Consider the following 19,032-nt stretch of genomic DNA (forward strand, 5'->3'; position numbering starts at 1 on the left):
AGATGAGGGTCTACAGGGCTCACCTCACTTGGGTTTCTCCTGTCTGTCCCTTGGGCTGCTGTGAGGGCTAGAGAAAGGCCAGCAATGCAGCTGCAGGCTGAAGGCAGACCCAGGTCTCCCTCAGTGGAGCAGGGTTCCCAGGCTCTGCTCCTGCACACACGGAATGCTGTGATCCCAGGACCAGTGCTCAACTCCAAGGCTTCATCCATATCAGAAACAAATAACCCAGGACAGGATCTCTTTGCAAGACCCTCATAACGTGGGTGGAAGCCTGCATGGTCAGAGCAGCAATGCTGTGTGCTCCAATCCTGGGAGAGGTGGCAAGGAGAAGACGGCTCCTTTCTGCAGACCTGACTGCCGGGCACCTTCTAAGCGGCAAAGCACTTGGCTTCCCCTCCTGGAGACTGCCCCACAGGCAGACCTCAATAGACAGGGGGCTTCCAAAAACACACAGTCACTACTCATTTTTTTCCTACTTCCACATGGACATTTTGCCCTCCGCATCCACTTACACCCCTGACTAGCCGTGGCAGACACACTGCTTTCATCTCAAGTAGTTATAGTTAAATGAACAGGGTCAAATGAAGCCAACTCCAATATTCAGGGTCTCTCCAGTCTTCTCCAGCTGCCTGGCATTCTCTGCACCACTTCTGCTCTTGGGTGCCACAGAGGTACCTCTGCCAGCAGGAAGCATCTGCCCTCTGCAAGTGTGGTCCAAAACCCACATCTCTCCACACTCTCCTTTTCTTGGAGCAGGTGCCCCAGGTGCTCCCACAGGAGAACTGGGCAAGCAGGGAAGGAGAAGGGGAGCTAAACTCATAACAGAGATCAAGCTGCAAATACACGCCATAGATGGGACTCTGTCAGCAGCAAAACCATTAGAGCATCTTCAAACCATGAGGCAGCAAACCTCCCTGCGGCTCTTCTCTGCTGACCTGGACAAATTTTGGAAAAGGACAAGTCCATAATGGTATGATATGATCTTTCCTTATATCTTCCTTGCAATTACTCATTTACCACTGCACTGTCAGCACTTGTGGCCATTTGGGCCAGAAGAGAAACATTAAGAAAATGTCTAGGGAAAAAAAAAAGAGCTGAGTGGACAAAGGATGGGAGAGACACTGGGTGGTTAGCAGCACCTGTGCCAAGAGTTCACTACATACAAAAAAAAACCTGTGTGACAGTCCAAGCTTGTGCATTCGCTCTTGCAGACAGCACAGGAGAATGTGGGACCCTCAGAAAGCGCAAAATGATCTTAAATAAGAGAATATGTGATGGGTGGAGACTAGACCAGCATCTGTCTTGAGCCTCCTAATTCGAGTTACTCAGCCACTCTCCTACCTGAAAAAGTATCTAGTCCTTATCTGGAGAATTAAATGTTGCTCTGGCAGGACTGCAGCAAAGGTGGGTAAAAAGGTGTGACTGGCATCCTCCACCCAGGAGCACTGCACATGGAACATATTCTTGAAGAGAAGTGAACTGGATGCCAAACGGACACCCTGGCCTAGACCTGGGATTTGCTTATCTGGGCAGTTCGCCCACTGCCCTTGCCCATCTCCCCCCACCAGCAGCTCAGCCTTCCTCAGGTGGAGGCTGCAGCCTCCAGCCCCGTTAGGATTTGGGCAGGAACCACACATGACACATGGGAGATATTTCAGGACTTCCATGACACTGGGAAAGGGTTGACTTTTGACCTGTCCTCCAAGACAGGGACAGGTTTCCTCTCTCCATATCACAAACAGGTTGCAGGAAGCATCAGGGGTTTGGAGACAGATACGTGAAATGTTTTTAGTTTAGTTTAGTAGTTTAGTATTTCTTCTTCTAATCGGATGCAGTTCTACTCATCTTTTCATTAAAAGGGGTTTTGAGGAGCATGGAGCTTTTGGAGATACCAGCATGACCAGGCACAGCAATCCCTCCACCCTTCGGGCAGGATAGTTCAGAGGAGCATCACCCCACCCGCTGCCCAGGTAAGGTGAGACAGCCTGGCCTCAGTAGCTAGCCAACTAACCTGGCCCATCTTGGCTGAAGCAAGCGAGAGCACACAGGTGAACTGGTCCCTCAGCAAGACCTCGAAAATGCCCCTTTTCCCCACCAACAGCTGATATTTAGGCAGAAAGACAGGCATCAATAAGCAATCTTTATTGATTTGGGAAAAAAAAAGCAACAAGAATTTGCAATCTTCAAACTACAGACAAGCTATCAGAGACCTCAGGGATACCTCACAATATGCCCAAAGATTTCTTGTTTCTCCTTCTTAATGAATTGATTTTAATCTCAGATGTAGCTCACTGAGAGCAAAAATGACCAAGATTTCCTCCAAACACCTCCACTGGCCAGGATTTAAATGAAGCACGATGAGCAGACAAGCCACAGACTGTATCAAAATGGGACTTGCCAATCAGACAAAGCAGGAGGAAAAATATTTCTTCTGATCTCCAAATCCTCCACTAGTGTAACCTCGAGCACATGAGCAAAGGTCCCATCCAGTATCTGAGCTCTGTTCATGCCTAGAGCATCTGTATAGAAGGCAGCTTCCAATCTCTTGTGTTTCATAAAAGTCAGTTCTTACTTTGCTCCCAGGAAATCAAATTTCTGAAAGATTTGTGGCTCAAGGTGTTTCTAGGGAAGCAAAAACCTACTACTGATCTTTTTCATACAGTTGCAGCCTTTAAGGTCTCTCTGATGGTTCTACAATGTTAAAAAAAAAAGTTTATGTTACAGCTGAGAGGAAGAACTTGGGGATTTTTTTTTTTTTTTTTTTGAAAACACATTGGAAGACAGCAGAAAAAAATTATAAGAATTTAGTACTTGTGAGTCTTCTAGTCCCTCTTGCATTTGACTGGAACTGCCCGGGCAGCTTAAAAGCGAAGGGAAGAAAATGAACGACCCAAAGAGACAATGCATTTTTTAAAGAAAACTATGCAAAGAACTGAACATACCTACTCATTTGTGCACCAAAAAGAAAATGATTCCTACAGAAGATAAATGGCAAAATCCCTCAAGCATAAGACTGGGCATCTTGCCCCAGCACTGGGCCAGAATGAACACGGGGACTCCAGATTTAGGGAGGCTAAGAAGAAGAACCAACTACCCAAGCTAAACAAAATGCAGATGTTTTCATCTCTTTTTTCATCTGAGATAAGAAAGTCAAACCCTCTTACCATCATCAAGCAGTGGAGAAGGAAAATGAGAAGGACACAGAAGAACTGCTATAGATGGCACTGAGCAAAGCCCTTCAGTGATCATCATGTGCTTTTCCTGCACAAACCATAAAGCACATGCTCCTTTAGCCCAGTGATTCCTTCTGACCTTAAGATTTAATAGAGGAAACACCCAAAACTCAACTCCTGGTTAGACTCGTGCCTCCACCCAGTCCTAATTCCCCTTCCCCTGTCACCAGGTAAGAGGTTGAAAAAATATCATTTGAATTTCTGTAATACAGATGAAGAAATAACACCTTTCCCTTGTCACCTGTGTTAGACTTTTGGCACAGTCTGTGACACAGCCAGATCACCTTTCAGGCAGAAAGAGCAGAGTTTCAATTAATAAATCTCCTTTCAACACGAAACTCATGCAAGACCAAGGCAGTCACCTTGGACCTTTTTGTTTGAGGTTGCAGCCCGTGTCCAGAATTTCACTTACCTTGCCATAGTCTGAGGTGAGGAGCACGTTTCCATCGGCACACGAGGCAACGGTGCATGGCTGCAGCTGGTCCTGCTCCCGCAGCCATACCCTGGCACCCTGCAAATAACAGAACATCAGGAGAGGAACTAGAGCCCATGAGAGCTGCAGCACGCTGGATGAAAACACCTGAGGACAGGTGGAGGAAGCTGCCATCTTCAGAGGCTACTTCCAACCTACAGCTGCTTAAAGGTTTGAGGAAATCACATCTATGTTTTCCAGAAAAACAGTTTCAACATTCTTCTTTTTAAACATAACATGAGAGAGAGAGAAAAGCATTTTTTAATTAACTTTAACCAGAGAACGAGCTAAGGAAACAACGTTTTTTGTTGACAGAGTCATGGAAAGATACAAATGCTCAGAGCAGTGGGTTAGATTGTCCAAATATTTTCAAATTTAGAATAGCCAGTCATCACAAGTCATGCAATAACCAAAAAAAAACATTAAAAAAGGCATGTTTATGGTTTCATACACCCACGCATCACTGTAGGTCAAAACGTTTCCACACATAACCAGCAAAAGTGAAGTGGACCTCACAGAGCTTTGTGTGCCTGCCTCCCTTGCAAGGGTCTCCTTGGGTAAATGCCATGGCTTGAGTGCTTTCTCGTATCAGAAGCTGGTGTATGAACATTGTCTGACACACTGCAAGAGCCTAAATTGCTCAATACCTTCCAGGACAACCCCGAGCACGGGGCCAATTTCTGGTAATATATGTATTTGCATTGAACCGAGGATGATCCTCATCCTTGTGTTTCAAGACCTTGACACGCAAGCACAGGCTGTGTCAAACGGAAAAGGATGAGTGCACTTTGCTGAAAAAATTTGTGCCGGGGGGAAGATTCAGAGCAAAAGAGAAAGACGTGAACAGAAATCAAAGTTTGGCATTTCACCATATCAAACAAATCCCAGCTGCAAAGCGTATTGCAGAGGTCAGGTTCTACGCATTACATGAATCTGCAATCAAGAAACAGATTTAAGAGTTACCATTAACTTAGCATTTGAAATAGCTTGCGGATAAGAACCCTGGGACAAAGCAACAGAGGCTCAAAACACAGTTTTAACGGATGGCAACTGGGCATGAGAGATAGGGGAAAAAAAATGTGTGAATTCATTCAAGAACTTTCTAGTCATTTCAAAACATGGCGAGGTCAGCAGATGGATGTAGTCATGCTACTCAGCTATGTGCTGCTGCACCAGGACACCTCTATCACCATGTATGTATTCTTAAATTTTACCTGGCTATTTGGAAAAATTAATTAAAGAGGTCACACAGACCAAAGTGATTTTAGCACATTCCTACACTCAGCCAATCTGCATCCTCCAGTGGGAGCAAAGGCTAATGGAGTTTGGTCCTTCCACCAATGACCATGGGGAAGCTCTGGGCCAGGCTGCATAGGTCAGACCTCCCCAGCACCACAACTGCAGGACAAATAGGACAGCAGGCAGCACATTCCCAGCTGAGAACCACCATTCACCTCTGCTTAAACTCTACCAAGCCAGAAAGGAAGAAGAAATTGAAGAAAAACACAAGCTGGAGGTCAGAAGCATGTCTCAGACACTTGCCAGGTGACCACAGACCCTCCTCCTGGTGCACTGTGGTCTCAAGCTGCAGCAGTTCACTCATGCACAGATAGTGTCTTCTTAAACATACGGACGGGAGCTGCAGATCCTCAAGCGCTAACACGGGATGGGCTGGGGAGGAAGCCTGGCTCACAAGACGAGTCCTGCCTCCTCCTCAGCCCAGTGCTGCACGAGAGCCACCCTCCATGGGCCGGCAGCCCCTCTGGCACCAAACAGCAGCCCTGTGGGACCGACGGGCCAAGCGGCCCCGCTGTGATCCCGCGCTGCTGTCACCTGCCACGGGAAGGGGCGAGTTACGTGGAACTACGGGCAACGCAAACTGCACTTAGAGCACTGCAAGCCAACCTGCCCCGCATCCCCCCGTAGAAGTCATACCAACTCTGCTTACAGAGGGAGTCAAAAAGGCTAAAGTGCTGAACCACCGAACAACATGAAAGCCATCCTATTTTTCATTGATTCCCGAGCCTACTTTCTTCCTATGTTGTTTCCTATCCCTAAGATATGGATTATAAAGCCCCTTCCCACCCTCTTAATCCCTTCAGCACCATTAGCTTAGTGTTTACAGGGCTCACCATGTTTGAGGAAATGCAGTATCGTTCCCATATTATATCACATAATGTGGCACACCAATTCTATTTTTAATGTTTTAACTACTTCTTGCTACTTTAATACCCAAGATTACCCTTAGAAACAGAAAATATATCTCTTTGCCAAACTTCAGTCCTCTCAGGAAAGGAATTGATTTTCATGACATTTATTAAAAATAAAGGAAAAAAAAAAAAGAAAAAAGAAGCCTACATCAATCCTGCTGTGCTGCATAGCTCTCCTCTAGTTTTCAGTCAAATTAATTTCTCTTCACCAAGCGAATGAATAGCACGAGCGCACACAGCCACCACCCACATGCAAAGAGGATGCACGCGGCTCAGCCCTCACGGACAGTGAGTGATTGCAGTAGAAAGAAACATTTGGTTAAGGACACAGATTCAAGCTCCCAGGCTGCCACTAAGCAGTGAGCTGAATACCTAATTTGAGGAAGCACACTAGAGGTCTTCCCGACATTCACGGGCATTTTTTTTTTTTTGAAACTCTTGATGCTTGAATAAAAGCATCTCAACTCACCTGGGTAAGACCTTGCTGCTTAGAAATCATCCATTTTCCAAATCACACTCTGACAACTCTGCACAAATATGTGAAGAGCAACATGTGTTAGCAGAGCTTTATGCCGTTCTCACTGACACGTTGCAGGCATCTTCCAGCACAGGATCGGGGGAGAAGAGCCAGCATCAGAAACTTAAGTCTTTCCTGGAGTTCCCAACAGACAGGAGAACGAAAGGAAACCTTTTCTAATGTTCTTACTATAACACTAACCCCCAAGAGTGCTTTTCAGTGCTTTCAAACAGCAATAACCCACAAGGAGATGGAGGGGAGACTGCAGGAAAGTGTGGTTTGATGGGGAGCTGAGCTCCCCATGCTCTCCTCGTGCTGGAGGCCAGGACATGCACATGGGCACACGGGCATGTCAGCAAGGACAGCATGGGCTGCTCAGAGGAGTGAGGGCAGGGGGTCCCTGTCACACACCCCTTCCCCTCCTGGGGCCAGAAGCGAGCCTGGAGGGAAGGAGAGCTGATGGCACAAGATCCCTTTGGTATTTCAGATAAATATTGCACATAGAAATAATCAGGAAGTCCAGACTGACCGAGTCTCCTTTCCCAGCAGGAGTCCACGTGCAAGAGTACTCTCAAAAGCAGAAGGAGCCCCAGCTCTTTCACACAGTATTGCACCATACCCCACACGCTTAAGGCAGATGCTCCTATGTTCCGCCAAAGAGCACAAGGCAACAGGGCAGAAATCCCAGGCTCAGCTGCACAAACTCCTCTTCAGTTTACTTCAATGCAATATGTTTTTACAACAACAACTGCCTCTGCACAGTCCAAAATCTGCATGCATCCACACTATTCCAAAAGGAACATTGTGCTGAGATAGTCAGAATAGGAACCACAGAGCACATCATTATTTTAACTTCTGCCCAACATAGACCCCATTTCCTGAAAGACAGAGTTTGCTTTAGGGCCTCTCCTTTCATCAGCTCTTTCTTCTAAACCTGAAATTCCCCAAGGAGTCTTGACTGAACACAGGAACAGATGGCAACACCAAAGAGACAGCCCTCACATCACTGCCCTCTCCCCCAGCACCATACATTTCATTGATCTGTTGAAAGGATTAAATTGAGCAGAAAACTTCCAGGAACTGCCAGGCAGCAAGTCTGAACTTCCTGGGGACAAACCAGGGCAGGGAAACTGGACAGCAACCCGCCTCTTTCCTAGGTCCGGGCTCCTGCAGGCAGCACAGATGACTGGAAAGCCTGGCTTTCCTCCCACAAGGAGAAAGGACCTCCAGGATACAGAAATTCTCACCTGCATCCAGAGACAAAACAATTTGGCAAGGTGAAGCAACAAGCACTCCTTGATTTGCCACCTTAGAAAACAGCTAAGAACAGCAGAGTAAGAGTTTTGCGTAATTGCTTTCAATTGAATAAATCCAGTTAAAAACAGATGGTATAATTAATTTGAGCTCCTTATATAAGGGGAATAGATTTTTCCCAACCACTTCCTTCTTTAAGCAAGAGCATTTTTTTTTAATGGAGTAGCAGCAGTTACTGAAAAAAAAAAAATGTAGTAATGTACCCAAGTTCCCGTCCATACAGTAGGTCACTTGGATGTCAAGTCAGCGCTCAGAGACCAGAATCATAATTCCCATGGCCTCAATGACAATCTGCCCATGAACTGGTCTTACCACAAAACACACAGCAAAGCACAATCCTGAAAACTGATCCCGGAACGGGGAGTTATAATTTAGAAAATAAAGTTGCTGGCATACCAAGAACAGCATTTCATATGTTCTGCCTCACCCTCACTCTCTCTTGTCTTACCATCTTGGACAAGAAATGCTAGAATGTCATTTTTCTCTGTCTGCATAACACCTGCCACTTTGGGGTCCTATACATGGAAAAAATAAAATTTCCTGACAACCATAATATCAGGAAATCAAATGAAGCTGCAGTTCTCTTTTGCTTTCTGTGTCTTTTGCAGAGTGATTGATGGCAGGAGGTCTCTTGCATCCACATGCTTGCATCTGCCCCGCAGCAGACTGTTAGCACGGAAAGGCAAAGGCAGATCTCACATGCTGCACGACTAGGAAAGGGCTCGAACGTGAACAAACAGTGCACAACATTGTCTGCAGCAGCACAACATCCAGGCACTAACACAGAGCCCGTAGCCACTAACAAGTGGACCTTCCTCATCTGCTGTCCTGCTGCTAAAGGCAGGCTAAGTGTCAGAGGACAAAACCCATGGCTCGGTCCCTGATGGTGCCTTCACCGGTCCATGTGGCCCTGCATGGAAATACTCTCCCCTTCCCCAACCACTTCAGGCCAGCAACTCTCATGGGCTTGGAAAGCACTGTGAGGGGCAGGAAACACATTCAGAGAATGACCATCAGCAAGCCACCGCTCTGCAACGATACTGGACCTAAGAAACAAGTTCAACAAGTCCTACCCTGCTCTCCTGAGACTGGTGTAGCCTGGGCTGTCCTCCAACCTTAACTTCCATCACCTGGGAGCTCTTCTCTTCTGGAAACCCACTTCTCAGGTGTGAGAACAAGCTGTCCCTGCTGTGCAGGCTCTGGGCAGACAGACAGCAGTGCCGCCTCTCTACCTTGCCCCATCCCTCCTCATGCACAAACCTGCACAAGTCCCAGCAGCAACACATCCGGCAGGGGCTACAGCTGGGATGGAAGCATCACTTTTCCAGGAGTTATTCCGAGGGGAAAAGGGCTCTTGGTTGAAAGACAGTCATCAGGTATGAAATACACATGTAACTGGCCATTTTTCCCCTCTTGTTATTTCTGACTAGGCTTGTCTCTCTTGGCCTTCAGAGCTACTTGCAGTAAAATATGGTGGGAGGCCCTTGCGGTGCCTGGGTTTGGGTAACACTCCCAGCCCTCTGCTACGGCCTTTCTGCAAGAGGCAGGGAAGTTTCAGCAACAGAGCCCTTGCATTGTGGGGCTGGATCAAAATCACTTCTTTGTGCCTCAGAAGCAGGACTTCTCAGCTGTATATACTGCTTAGATACACACCACCGTCCCCTTGCCACGCTGGGGCTGTTCAGGGCACCCGAGTTAAGAATCCAAACCTCGTATTTCTCCTCCTCATACATCCATATGCTCCTAGGCTCAGCAGCAGCACTGCACTAAGCCAGCTTTCTTCATGGCCTCAATGGGCTTTGTGGTTGCAGGCCACGCAGAAGAGGTTGGGCTAGAAAGGCCCTCGCAATCCCAACAAAGCCTGGGTCAGGTTTCAATAAATGCACTTTTCAACAGATTGATCTAGATGATCATGAATAAGTGATAGGGCAGATATAGAGAGACTCAGCTAATGGATGCAAAATTGTTGGGGAGGGGGGCCTATGACACCCAAGATCCATAGGGAAAGGATGCAACCTTGCTGTTTTTCCGAGGTTGGGCTGAAATGAAGTCACACAGCCAGTCCCTAGGTCATCTCTGATCAGCAGGAGCCACCTGAGCCGCTGCTGGAAGGGCAGAGGGACTCCAGGGGCCACAGGTGGAGACAGGACGGAAAGAATAACAGCTGAGCTGTCAGCAACCAACACAGAGCAGCCAGGAAAATTGCAGAGACCTGCAACAGGAACAGCACAAACAAGGCAACAAAACCCAACCTTCTCCTCCCCAGCTACTTCTCCTAAAGTAGAAGGGTGACACACTACAGACCTAGAAGGGGTGGCTTCACCTGTGGAGGATGAGCAGACCCCTAACACAGCAGCCCCTGCCCGCGGGCAGACCCCTTGAGCCTGCACGGCAGGCAGAGCTGAGCACCAGCAAAGCAGCCCAGCTGAGTCCCTGACTCAGATGAGTTCTGCCAATTAGCAGTCCCGTTCCTTACTAATTAAGGAGCAAAACCCACAGCACACCAGCAGCAGGGAGAGGAGCTAAACCAAGAGCAGCGTGTCACTTCTGGTCACTGATGTACATGCACCAATTCCCATCCCTCCTTCACCTCCTCCTCCCATCTGTTCTGCACCTCTCCTCCCACAGCCTGGCTGTGCAAGAGCCTCTTCTCCTTCATTCCCCTGCACATCTCCCTGCCTCACATATCCCACAGGAACAGCCTCATCCTCAAAGGCAGCGCTTCCTCCACTCAGAGGAGCATCTACCCCTACAGCAGCCACAGCAGCTCCTTGCCATGACAGCAGAGGGAATGGATTCCAGCCATTTCCACATGCCTCAAGGCTCCCCTTGACCATCAGAGCAACACAGGAACGGCGACAGAGCAGAGGAAGCAGCAGACATGCCTCTTTCCAAGGTTCACAGCAAGTGCTCTCCAGGCTTCACTCTGAGATACTCTGCTATCCCCCTGAGCAGGGCTAGGGCCTAGAGATGGGGAGGGCCCCCCATCTAAGACTTCAATTAAAACAAGTCATTCCATAGGTCACAGAACCCAAGGCCTGCATTCCTACAGATCCTAGACACACTCAGCACCTCACAGCAATTTCATTTTTTTCCCCCGTATCTTCTTTGTAGAAGACTGGACAGAAAGGAAACAACGTGACACAACCAAAATTCCTGCCTAACCACAGCAAAGCTTTCATTGACCAGCTAACTGCTGAAAACACAAGTGAAAAGACATCCCCTCAAGCAGCTTAGACCTTACCTTGAGTCTCCTCACCCACCATAAGGTGATTTCCTTACAGGTCCCTCCCCCTCTCAAATTTGGCCAAGGCTTCACAGCTGAAGCAGGGCTGATGGACAGCTGAGTTACAGGCTCCTGGAGGGATTGCTGGTCTCTAGTTTAGGGAACACATGCTCTCCTCCAAAAGAGAGCTGAAGGCCTTGGAAAACCACGAGGACGCAGAAGCCAACCAAAGAGCAGCCAGCACCCTGCCTCCAAGCAGCCGCTATGCTGCTGCGTTTGGTAAAAAATTCAGAGGAGAGCCTTGAATCAGTTCTTTTCCTTCAATATTTGTAGTAAGTATTAATTGGGATGTCACACTACCTTTTTGCATCTTGCCACATCCTTGACTACAGCAATTCCCTGCCATGTGGCATTCTACCATCAAAGCCCACGTTATATGGAAAGTACACTTTTAATCAATCAGTCTCATTCCAGTGAAGCAGAAAATCCCTTTTTTTTTCCCCACAGTCTGAGGTGGGGGAACAGAAGATTCCAGTCCATCTTCTCTGTCTCATCCATTATTTTCTGCTTTTTTTATCATGTCTTGTCCTATTTATCATTTCACTACTAAAATATTCTCAGGTTTTTCAATCTCTTCACATGTGACGTTTTCCTGGCATTTGATCAGCCTCCCTGTCTTTCCCTCAAACTCCTCAAAGGAAGTAACTAAAGTGCCTCTGAATAGGGGTGGACTTTCAGCTGATTTGAAATAAGAGTGAAAGTGGCAGAAAAGGAGGAAGCAACCCACATAAATCAGAAGTTGGGAAATAATAAAGGCAGTAGAATCCATGTTTCGCTATTTCCTCTTCTAAAGTCAGTGGCGATAAAGATGTCCTGCTGCTAGACCCATCCAGTTACTAGATGGGGAGGACGGCATTGTGAATAACAATGGAAGAAATGCAGAAGTGTTGAATAAATATCCCTGGAAAGTACCCCTCTTGCACCACAAGGACATGATGAAATGCTTTCCCATGTATTAATAAGTAGAAAGGATGTAAACCATTTCAAAATCAACAGGTCCAAGATTTCCCAGAGATCTGTCCAATAAAGTTTCGCACCAGCGGATATTCATTTTTGATAATTCTGGTAATGCTGAGGAAATTCCAAGAGACTGAAAGGGCAGACCCTAAATGAGGACTACAACAGGATTACACCAAGTAACCAAAGGTTATTGAGTCTGACAACCCTCTGAGAAAATAAAAGAGTTTTTTTGCCCTCAGCTTTTTCAACTTAAAGATAATCCAGCCTTAATCATTCTCCAGTGCCAGTCAACATGTGGAAAGGGGCTAGTCAAACAGACCTTTTCTTCTTCATTTTTTGATTAGCTTACAAACATGAGAGATAAACAGAACAGTAATAGGCATTCATGGCATTTACCATGTGAGAAGCAGTAATCTGATAAAAGTCAGCCCATAAAGAGCAAACGGGTTAGAAAGCAGCAAGAGAGCTTGAAAAAAAATGTTATGAATGGGAGAAATGATGTCTGAGGGAAGGAGTTTCTAACAAAACTCTGCAGACACAGGGGCCACTGCTACTTAGCATTTTCACCAAGGACCCAAAATCAAAAGCAGTGCTGATAACATTGGCACATGCCAATGTTTGGTAGATGAGTAACTGCTCACAAAGATGAGACCATCAGAGCAATGTGGATTCCCCAATCCTGCAGGGACTGCAGGGGACACTGCCAAACAGAGCAGCCACAGACCCAAGGAGGACTGAAGGGCCCCTGGGACACACAGTTGCCACAAAAGCACATCTTGGATGGATGAACAGGAGTAAGGAAGTTTGGGTGTGAGGAAAAAACTCTTCAGAGAGAATCCAAGAAACAGCCTCTCTTGCTCATCAGAAAGATTCCTTATAATGCAAAAATACTTGTGAAAATGCTAATGTCATTATGTAGATTTGCCAGAGCTTGGGCTGCCCTATCTAGCGCCAGACACTGATAGCAGAGGGCTCAGGGCAGCATGTGGTCCAGCATGGGTTGCAAACCTCATCCCAGTCTCTGCATAAATCACTTAAGTACTCACCTAACCCCTCCTTGCTAACCTTGCTGCGGAGGCTGCACTGCCAGCAGCACTGAAACCACTGCTGTGGTAGCAACGCAGAAGCTACCTGGTGCTGAGGAATCATTTCCTGCAGAGAGAGAAGATATTTCTGGAGGATCCCCTGCTTTTTGCAGTTTCTTCAAGTGGTTACACAACCATGCTTTAAAATAAATCCTGTTTCATTTTTAAAGTGAATTTGTCTGGCAGCTACATCCATTCTCGGGTCCCACTTTTTTTTCTGCTTCGCAAGAACTGTTCGTCCAAAATATCTTCTACCTAAGAAGTTTTCCAGAAAATGTGATTCAGCTAAATCTCGCTTTTTGGCTTAATACCTGAGTAAAAAGAACCTCTTTAATAAATGGGTGTCTACACAGCTCTGGCCATAGCCCCAAGCCTGAATTCATACCTTCTCATAAAAGATAGGGATCAGCCATTTAAGAGAGTCAATGTCAGTGGTTTATTTGCTATGTTAATTACTGCAATTGTAATGATGGCACCCAAGAATCCATTGAACATGGTGCCAAACAGCGCAAGGCAGAGAGACCCTTCACTTGAGAGAGTCTAGGTGGGTCAAAGTCTCAGCCAAGGAACAGCCAACTTGGCTTGTGTCCGGTGCAGTGGCAGCAGCAGATGTAACGACGCCAGGAGCCACAGGAGCGAGATGTGGATGGAAGGCTACAGGATGAGGGGCCTGGAGCTGTCAGGAGACTCTTGCTGCCGCTCCTCTCATCTCCAGCTTGCTCTTCTCTGCCATCGTCCCCCAAACAGGGGCCTGGGGAGGGGATGCACAGAGGAGCACACCTTGGGTCCTAGCTGCAGCGAGAACAGGCATGTGCAACTGTTACCCGCTCTATTTAGTGGCCTTTTATTAGCTGGTTTGAGCTTTGACTCCAATTCACCGCCTGCAATGTGTCCAGGACTCTTCCAAGAGAATTGGGTGATGTGAAAACCCAGGATGGTTTGCAGAACTTCCCCTCCAACATGCCTTCCCCAGCTACTGAGGCGCAACAGGGTTCACAGGCACGTTTCCTGGGCCGCAGCTCTAGACACTACGGAGCAGTAGGCAATCTTGGATGGAAATGAGGAGACAGAATAGCACAGCTGAGGGAAACTTGCAAATCAACTCCCTGACTCACAGGCCAGCAGTTTCAGTCTTAATGATCACATTTAAATAGCTCACACATTTTCCATAAAGTAAAATGGGAAATGAGAAATTGTGCATTTTTTGCAATTATTATGTGGAAGAAAAAAATAGTGAGGCAAGAAGTGAACCCAGAGTTGTACAAGGTGGTTTTGAAGGTGGTGAGAGGGCAGCCGCAGGCGGGCCAGCAAAGATAGGGCACTGCTTCATGTGGAGGCTCCTGTCCCACAACTGAGCCACCCAGTGTCACACGCTTATAGGATGTGACAAGGGCACAGCTCAAGGAAGCCTGGCTCCAGACGAGCACCCTAAGGGCAAAGAGAACAGGACTCCTTCTCTTCCACAGACACTTTTCCCTGTCACCTTTGGTGCAAGAGCTTTCTTCTTGCAACTGCTGCTCCAGAACAGGAGAAAGGGTCACTTCTCCCTCCCTCTAGCTGCTTATTGCTCTGAAGGGTTTGGGGAGATGGAGGATTCTGTGTGTGGGAACTACCCCAGCACCACAGAGATCTTCAAGGTCAGTGACACTTCTCTTAAACTGCACTACACAAACTGATTAAACAGTTTTGCTTGGTGTTCACTCAGTGACCCTCAAGCACACAGACTCAGCATGCATGCAATGGTCAGCATTTCTCTTTCTTTTCCCAATCTCTTGAGATCCTCTTTTCTAAGAGGTCAAATATTCTTGCTAAGCTAAGTGGAGGCTTTCAGGGAAAGTCAACAAAGCATGTGCTGCTCAGGGGAGGGAAGAAGCTTGGCGGGAACCCTTGGTGGAGCAGCCCCTATCTACCATTTCTTTCCAAGACGGCATTTCCAAAGCCAACATTTGTTAACACATGGGCACTCGGCTCACTGTTATCTGGAAAGACAGCATGTCACTCACAGTCAATGTCACCTAAATCAGCTGAACCATTTCCCTCATTCCAGACAAGAGCGTCTGGAACGGAAAGAGATGCTGGAAGGATTCTCCGGGACATCCGGCCACACTCCCTTCTCTCACAGGAACTCCACCTTCTCTGAACCGGCGGGAGCGTGGGGAAGGCAAACAAGGCTATTGAGAAACTTAATCCAGGATGTCACATATGAGCCCTCCTCGCCTATGATAAGCTGCGCTCCCCAGGGAGACTCATCCTTGAGCGAGCCAGCGAGATGAGCATTACAGCGTAGCTTCAGAGAGCTCCAAGCAGGCAAGACCAGCACATGCAACCAAAAATCACAGCAGTCCCACAGCTACCACAGAGAGAAACCCCAGCGGCAGCACCCTGAGCACAACGTTGTTCCAGCTTGGAGGGGCAGTAACTGCACCAAGAATAAAGGTTGCAAAGATGCATCTTCAGTGCTTCTTACTCATATCTCATTTATTTTGCTCCTAAAGATTTATGTGTATGAGTCAATGCCAAGGGTAAAGAACCATCAAAGGCCTGAAGGGCAGCATACAAAGCAAAGCAGCACATGGCCAGTGGAAGGCCACCCTGCAAACTAGCCCTATGGAGTAACCAGAGCCTTCCCACCGCCACACAGAGCAGCCACCACATCTGCAGAGCCAGGTGCTTGCCCTCCCCATGATGCCTCAGCTTGGGGCTGAGAAGGTGGTTCGGATGCTTGCCCAGTTGTGACATGTCCTCAGGAAACGGGGCTCCCCTGTCACCTCCACGGCAGCCACGTCCAGCCATGAGCAAGAGGCAGGCCGTGCCGGGGAGGATGAGGATGATACATGAAGATGAGGCTGGCACAGAGCACCATGGCCATGCAGCACAGGATCCCCTGCCCTTCTCTCCCTCATCAGAATGCTTAAGGACTTGGGGATTATTTTAAAACACAGATGAAAAGCTTATCCTTTTATCAGAAAAGCAATGAGGAAAACTGTTAAAGCCTTGCAATGCCAGCATTTGTAGGCCAGCGGCACAGGAGCAGAAAGGGGATGGCGCCCGCAATCCAGCGGAGGCTGCTGCTCAGTCTGGACTGGCCGTGGGGCTGTGCCAGCCGGTCACTCCAACGGGAGAGCTGAAAGGGGTGGGATGGGAGCAGCGTCTCCTTTAACCCTGGCCTCGGCATTCCTGTTCCTCAGGGGGATCTGCCGAGCGAGTCACATCCTCTGTGTCACCCCACATCCTGCCCACACTCCAGGCTCGCAGGGAAACTCTCATCCATCACCGCAGCCATGGCCCCAGGGCCCCTCCTCCCAGTCTGGGCACAGGGCTCACCGCGGAAGCCAGGAACGGAGCCGGCAGAGCCCAGACCAGCTCGACACACTGCTGCTTAGCACACCCTGCAGAAGAACGGGCACCCTCCATCACAGCTGTGACATACCCTGCACACAAGACCCTCTACCGCTACATTTCTGGGCGCTGCCACTTGCGGAGGACAAAGACTTTCTCATCCCTCCATCTCTAAGGTTGGAGGCTCCCCCCGGACACATCAGGGAAGGGGCGAGCAGCGAGCAGCCTGCCAGCTCCCCACGGCTGGAAGGCCATGGGAAGCCCTTCAGCAGTGTCAAGCTGGCACCACTGGCCAAAACCATCCCCCTTCCTATCCAGAGCCAAGATGATAAGGATGTCGACCCTCAACCATCAAGTCACTTATCATAGATAAACTTCAAAGATTAAAAACTTCTTTGGTTTCCACCACACAGAGGGAGGAACCAGGGTATCTGTGAAGACCTGCAGCATTCCCATCTAACCCCAGACACTTAGCACGTCTCTCAGCGTGGTATCTGACTGCTGTGAGCACAGGATGGGAGCCTGCTAAAGCAAGGACAGCAATGAACTGGTGTTTAAGCTATTCATTGTTAGAGATGACATGTCCCCTGGGACAAGCCTGGCCTCTACTGCAGCAGAAAGAGATGGAGCAACTCTCTTCTGCTCAGGCACTGCCCTCCCACCAAGAGCCCCCCATGGAGAAAGAGGAAGAGCCGCCGGGGTGCAGAAAATGCCAAGCATTCCTGCTCCAGGGAAGCCATATTCGCCCTCCCATCCCCACTGCCTGTCCTTCAGATCATGGAGCCTGACGCTTTCCCACACGTGCCTGCCCTGCTTTTCCTGCCTGGGCCTCCTTCCTTCACCAGGGAGGTTTTAAGCTCATGATTTACAGAAGACGTAGTTCTGCTTATGGAGTCCCTGGATTCCAGATTATCCCTTAACCCTACCCTGGCAATCCCCTTTCCTCCACATCACAGCTGAATTGCCTCACCAAGCAAAGCTGGACAAGAGTGTGATTCCCTGCTGGGCGCTGCTGGCTGCGCTCTGGGGACCCCTCTGGGCATCCGCTCTCCAGTCTCCAATTTCCATCAGGCATTTAGAGCTTCATGTTCCTCAATGGCTATTGGAAAGGGCCAGGAGGTTCCTCATGATAGAGGGGTGGGGAAGAGGCTCCAGTGAAAAGGCCCCTTGGGAAGCCCTGGCCTCCATCTGATTAGATAGAGGCAGCCCAGGCCTGCAGGAGCTGCAGGTTAATCAGTTAATGGCTGCAACGATCCTCCCCGATGTGCTGTGCAGGCCCCGGGGGCAGCCCCAGGCGCACAGGCACCGCGGGGCTGCCGCTCCTTCGCCGCTGGAGTCGGGATCTGGGAAAACATCTGCTCGGATAAAGCAGGCGCTTTAGGGGGGTAGGGGCAGGCCCGAGCCCATGAGCTGCTCCAGCACCCCACAAGAGCGGGCAGCTCCGCGGGGCTGCAAGGCTCCTCGCCAAGCACGGGGTAAGGCAAGGGCCAGACACTGGGTTTAACAGACCAGAAACCACTGGGGACGGGGAGTGTCTGCCATGATTCCGGGACAGGCCAGGACCCTGGCCACAGCGCTCACCCAAGTTCAGCTGCTGGGACGGCACCTTCACCCTGCGGAGCCACCGCCGCTCGCCAGCGCCCGCGGGGTCGGTGAGGTGAGAGCGGCCCCAGCCTCGCACGCACCCACAGCAGGAGGAGACCTCCACAACCGGAGCCAGCACCAGGCCTGAGGAGCGTGTGTGCTCACAGAGAGACAACTGGGCAGCGAGGTCTGTGCGCGGGGCCACGTGCGCTACCGCTGCACCCCACTTCCCGCGAGCAGCGGGAGGGCAGCACCCCGCGCAGCACCTGGCGAAGGCTCCTTGCAGGCGCGCTCGGGGCCACCGCTTCCATCCTGCAGGCAGGCGCCCGCTCTGCCCGCCACCATGAAGGTGACTGGGCAGAGGCGTCCTGGCGGCTGAGGAATCAGACGGATGCCCGCTCCCACCGCGCGCGTGCCGGCGCTTCACCGGCTCAGCGGGCCCCGTGCCACGTGCGGCACGCTGAGCTGTGACATGCACGCGCAGGCAGGAGCAGGCTCTGGACCCTTAAGTCGCTCCAGGGGATTAAAGCAGCATGCGAGCAGTCTCTGGGCAGCCATGACTATCAGGCGACAAATCCTCGCTGCTCCCTGCAAGCAGCGCTCAGCCCGGGCGGCTGGAGCTGCACAGCACCGGGGCTCTGCCCCTTGCCACACACCCAGCTCCTCACAGGGGCTCCCACAGGCCACGCTCGGCCCGGAGTGCACTCGGAAACAAAGCGCTCTGCATCCAGGCGCTCAATAAAAAGTGAAACTCGGGCTCATGGGGTTAAGGCAGCGCCCGGGCTGGCTCTGCCCCGGCAACGAGCAGGGCAGCGGAGCATCCCGCAAGTCCGCAGAAACGTCCCAGGTGGGTCAGCGACCACGGCCGCGCTCTGCAGGGCCAGGGCGGCCAGAGGGACCCGCAGGGCACAGGGCTGCACCCCAGGCACCGCCACCCCGGCCCACGGGCGCCGCGGCCGGGGGTGAGGACTCGCTCCCTGCCGCCCCTCCCGGCGCCCCGCGGGGCAGGGGCAGCAGCCGGGCGGGCGCCGC

At 49.9% G+C, this 19,032-nt stretch overlaps 1 protein-coding gene across 1 annotated transcript in view; it reads right to left on the reverse strand.

The window, feature by feature from the left end:
* LOC112959401 (unconventional myosin-X-like) overlaps positions 1 to 6,415 on the reverse strand; it is a 74,858-nt gene extending 68,443 nt beyond the window's left edge. The window contains exons 1-2 of the mRNA XM_026053422.1: positions 6,385 to 6,415; positions 3,646 to 3,744 (exon numbers count right to left, since the gene is read on the reverse strand). Of these exons, the coding sequence (XP_025909207.1) occupies positions 3,646 to 3,744; positions 6,385 to 6,414 (129 nt within the window). The 5' untranslated portion in view covers position 6,415. The remainder of the gene's footprint in view (positions 1 to 3,645; positions 3,745 to 6,384) is intronic.
* Positions 6,416 to 19,032: the final 12,617 nt, after the last annotated feature.

This window comes from Nothoprocta perdicaria, unplaced genomic scaffold, assembly GCF_003342845.1.
Source record: "Nothoprocta perdicaria isolate Ctin4 unplaced genomic scaffold, notPer1 scaffold_0, whole genome shotgun sequence".
Classification (NCBI taxonomy): Eukaryota; Metazoa; Chordata; class Aves; order Tinamiformes; family Tinamidae; genus Nothoprocta; species Nothoprocta perdicaria.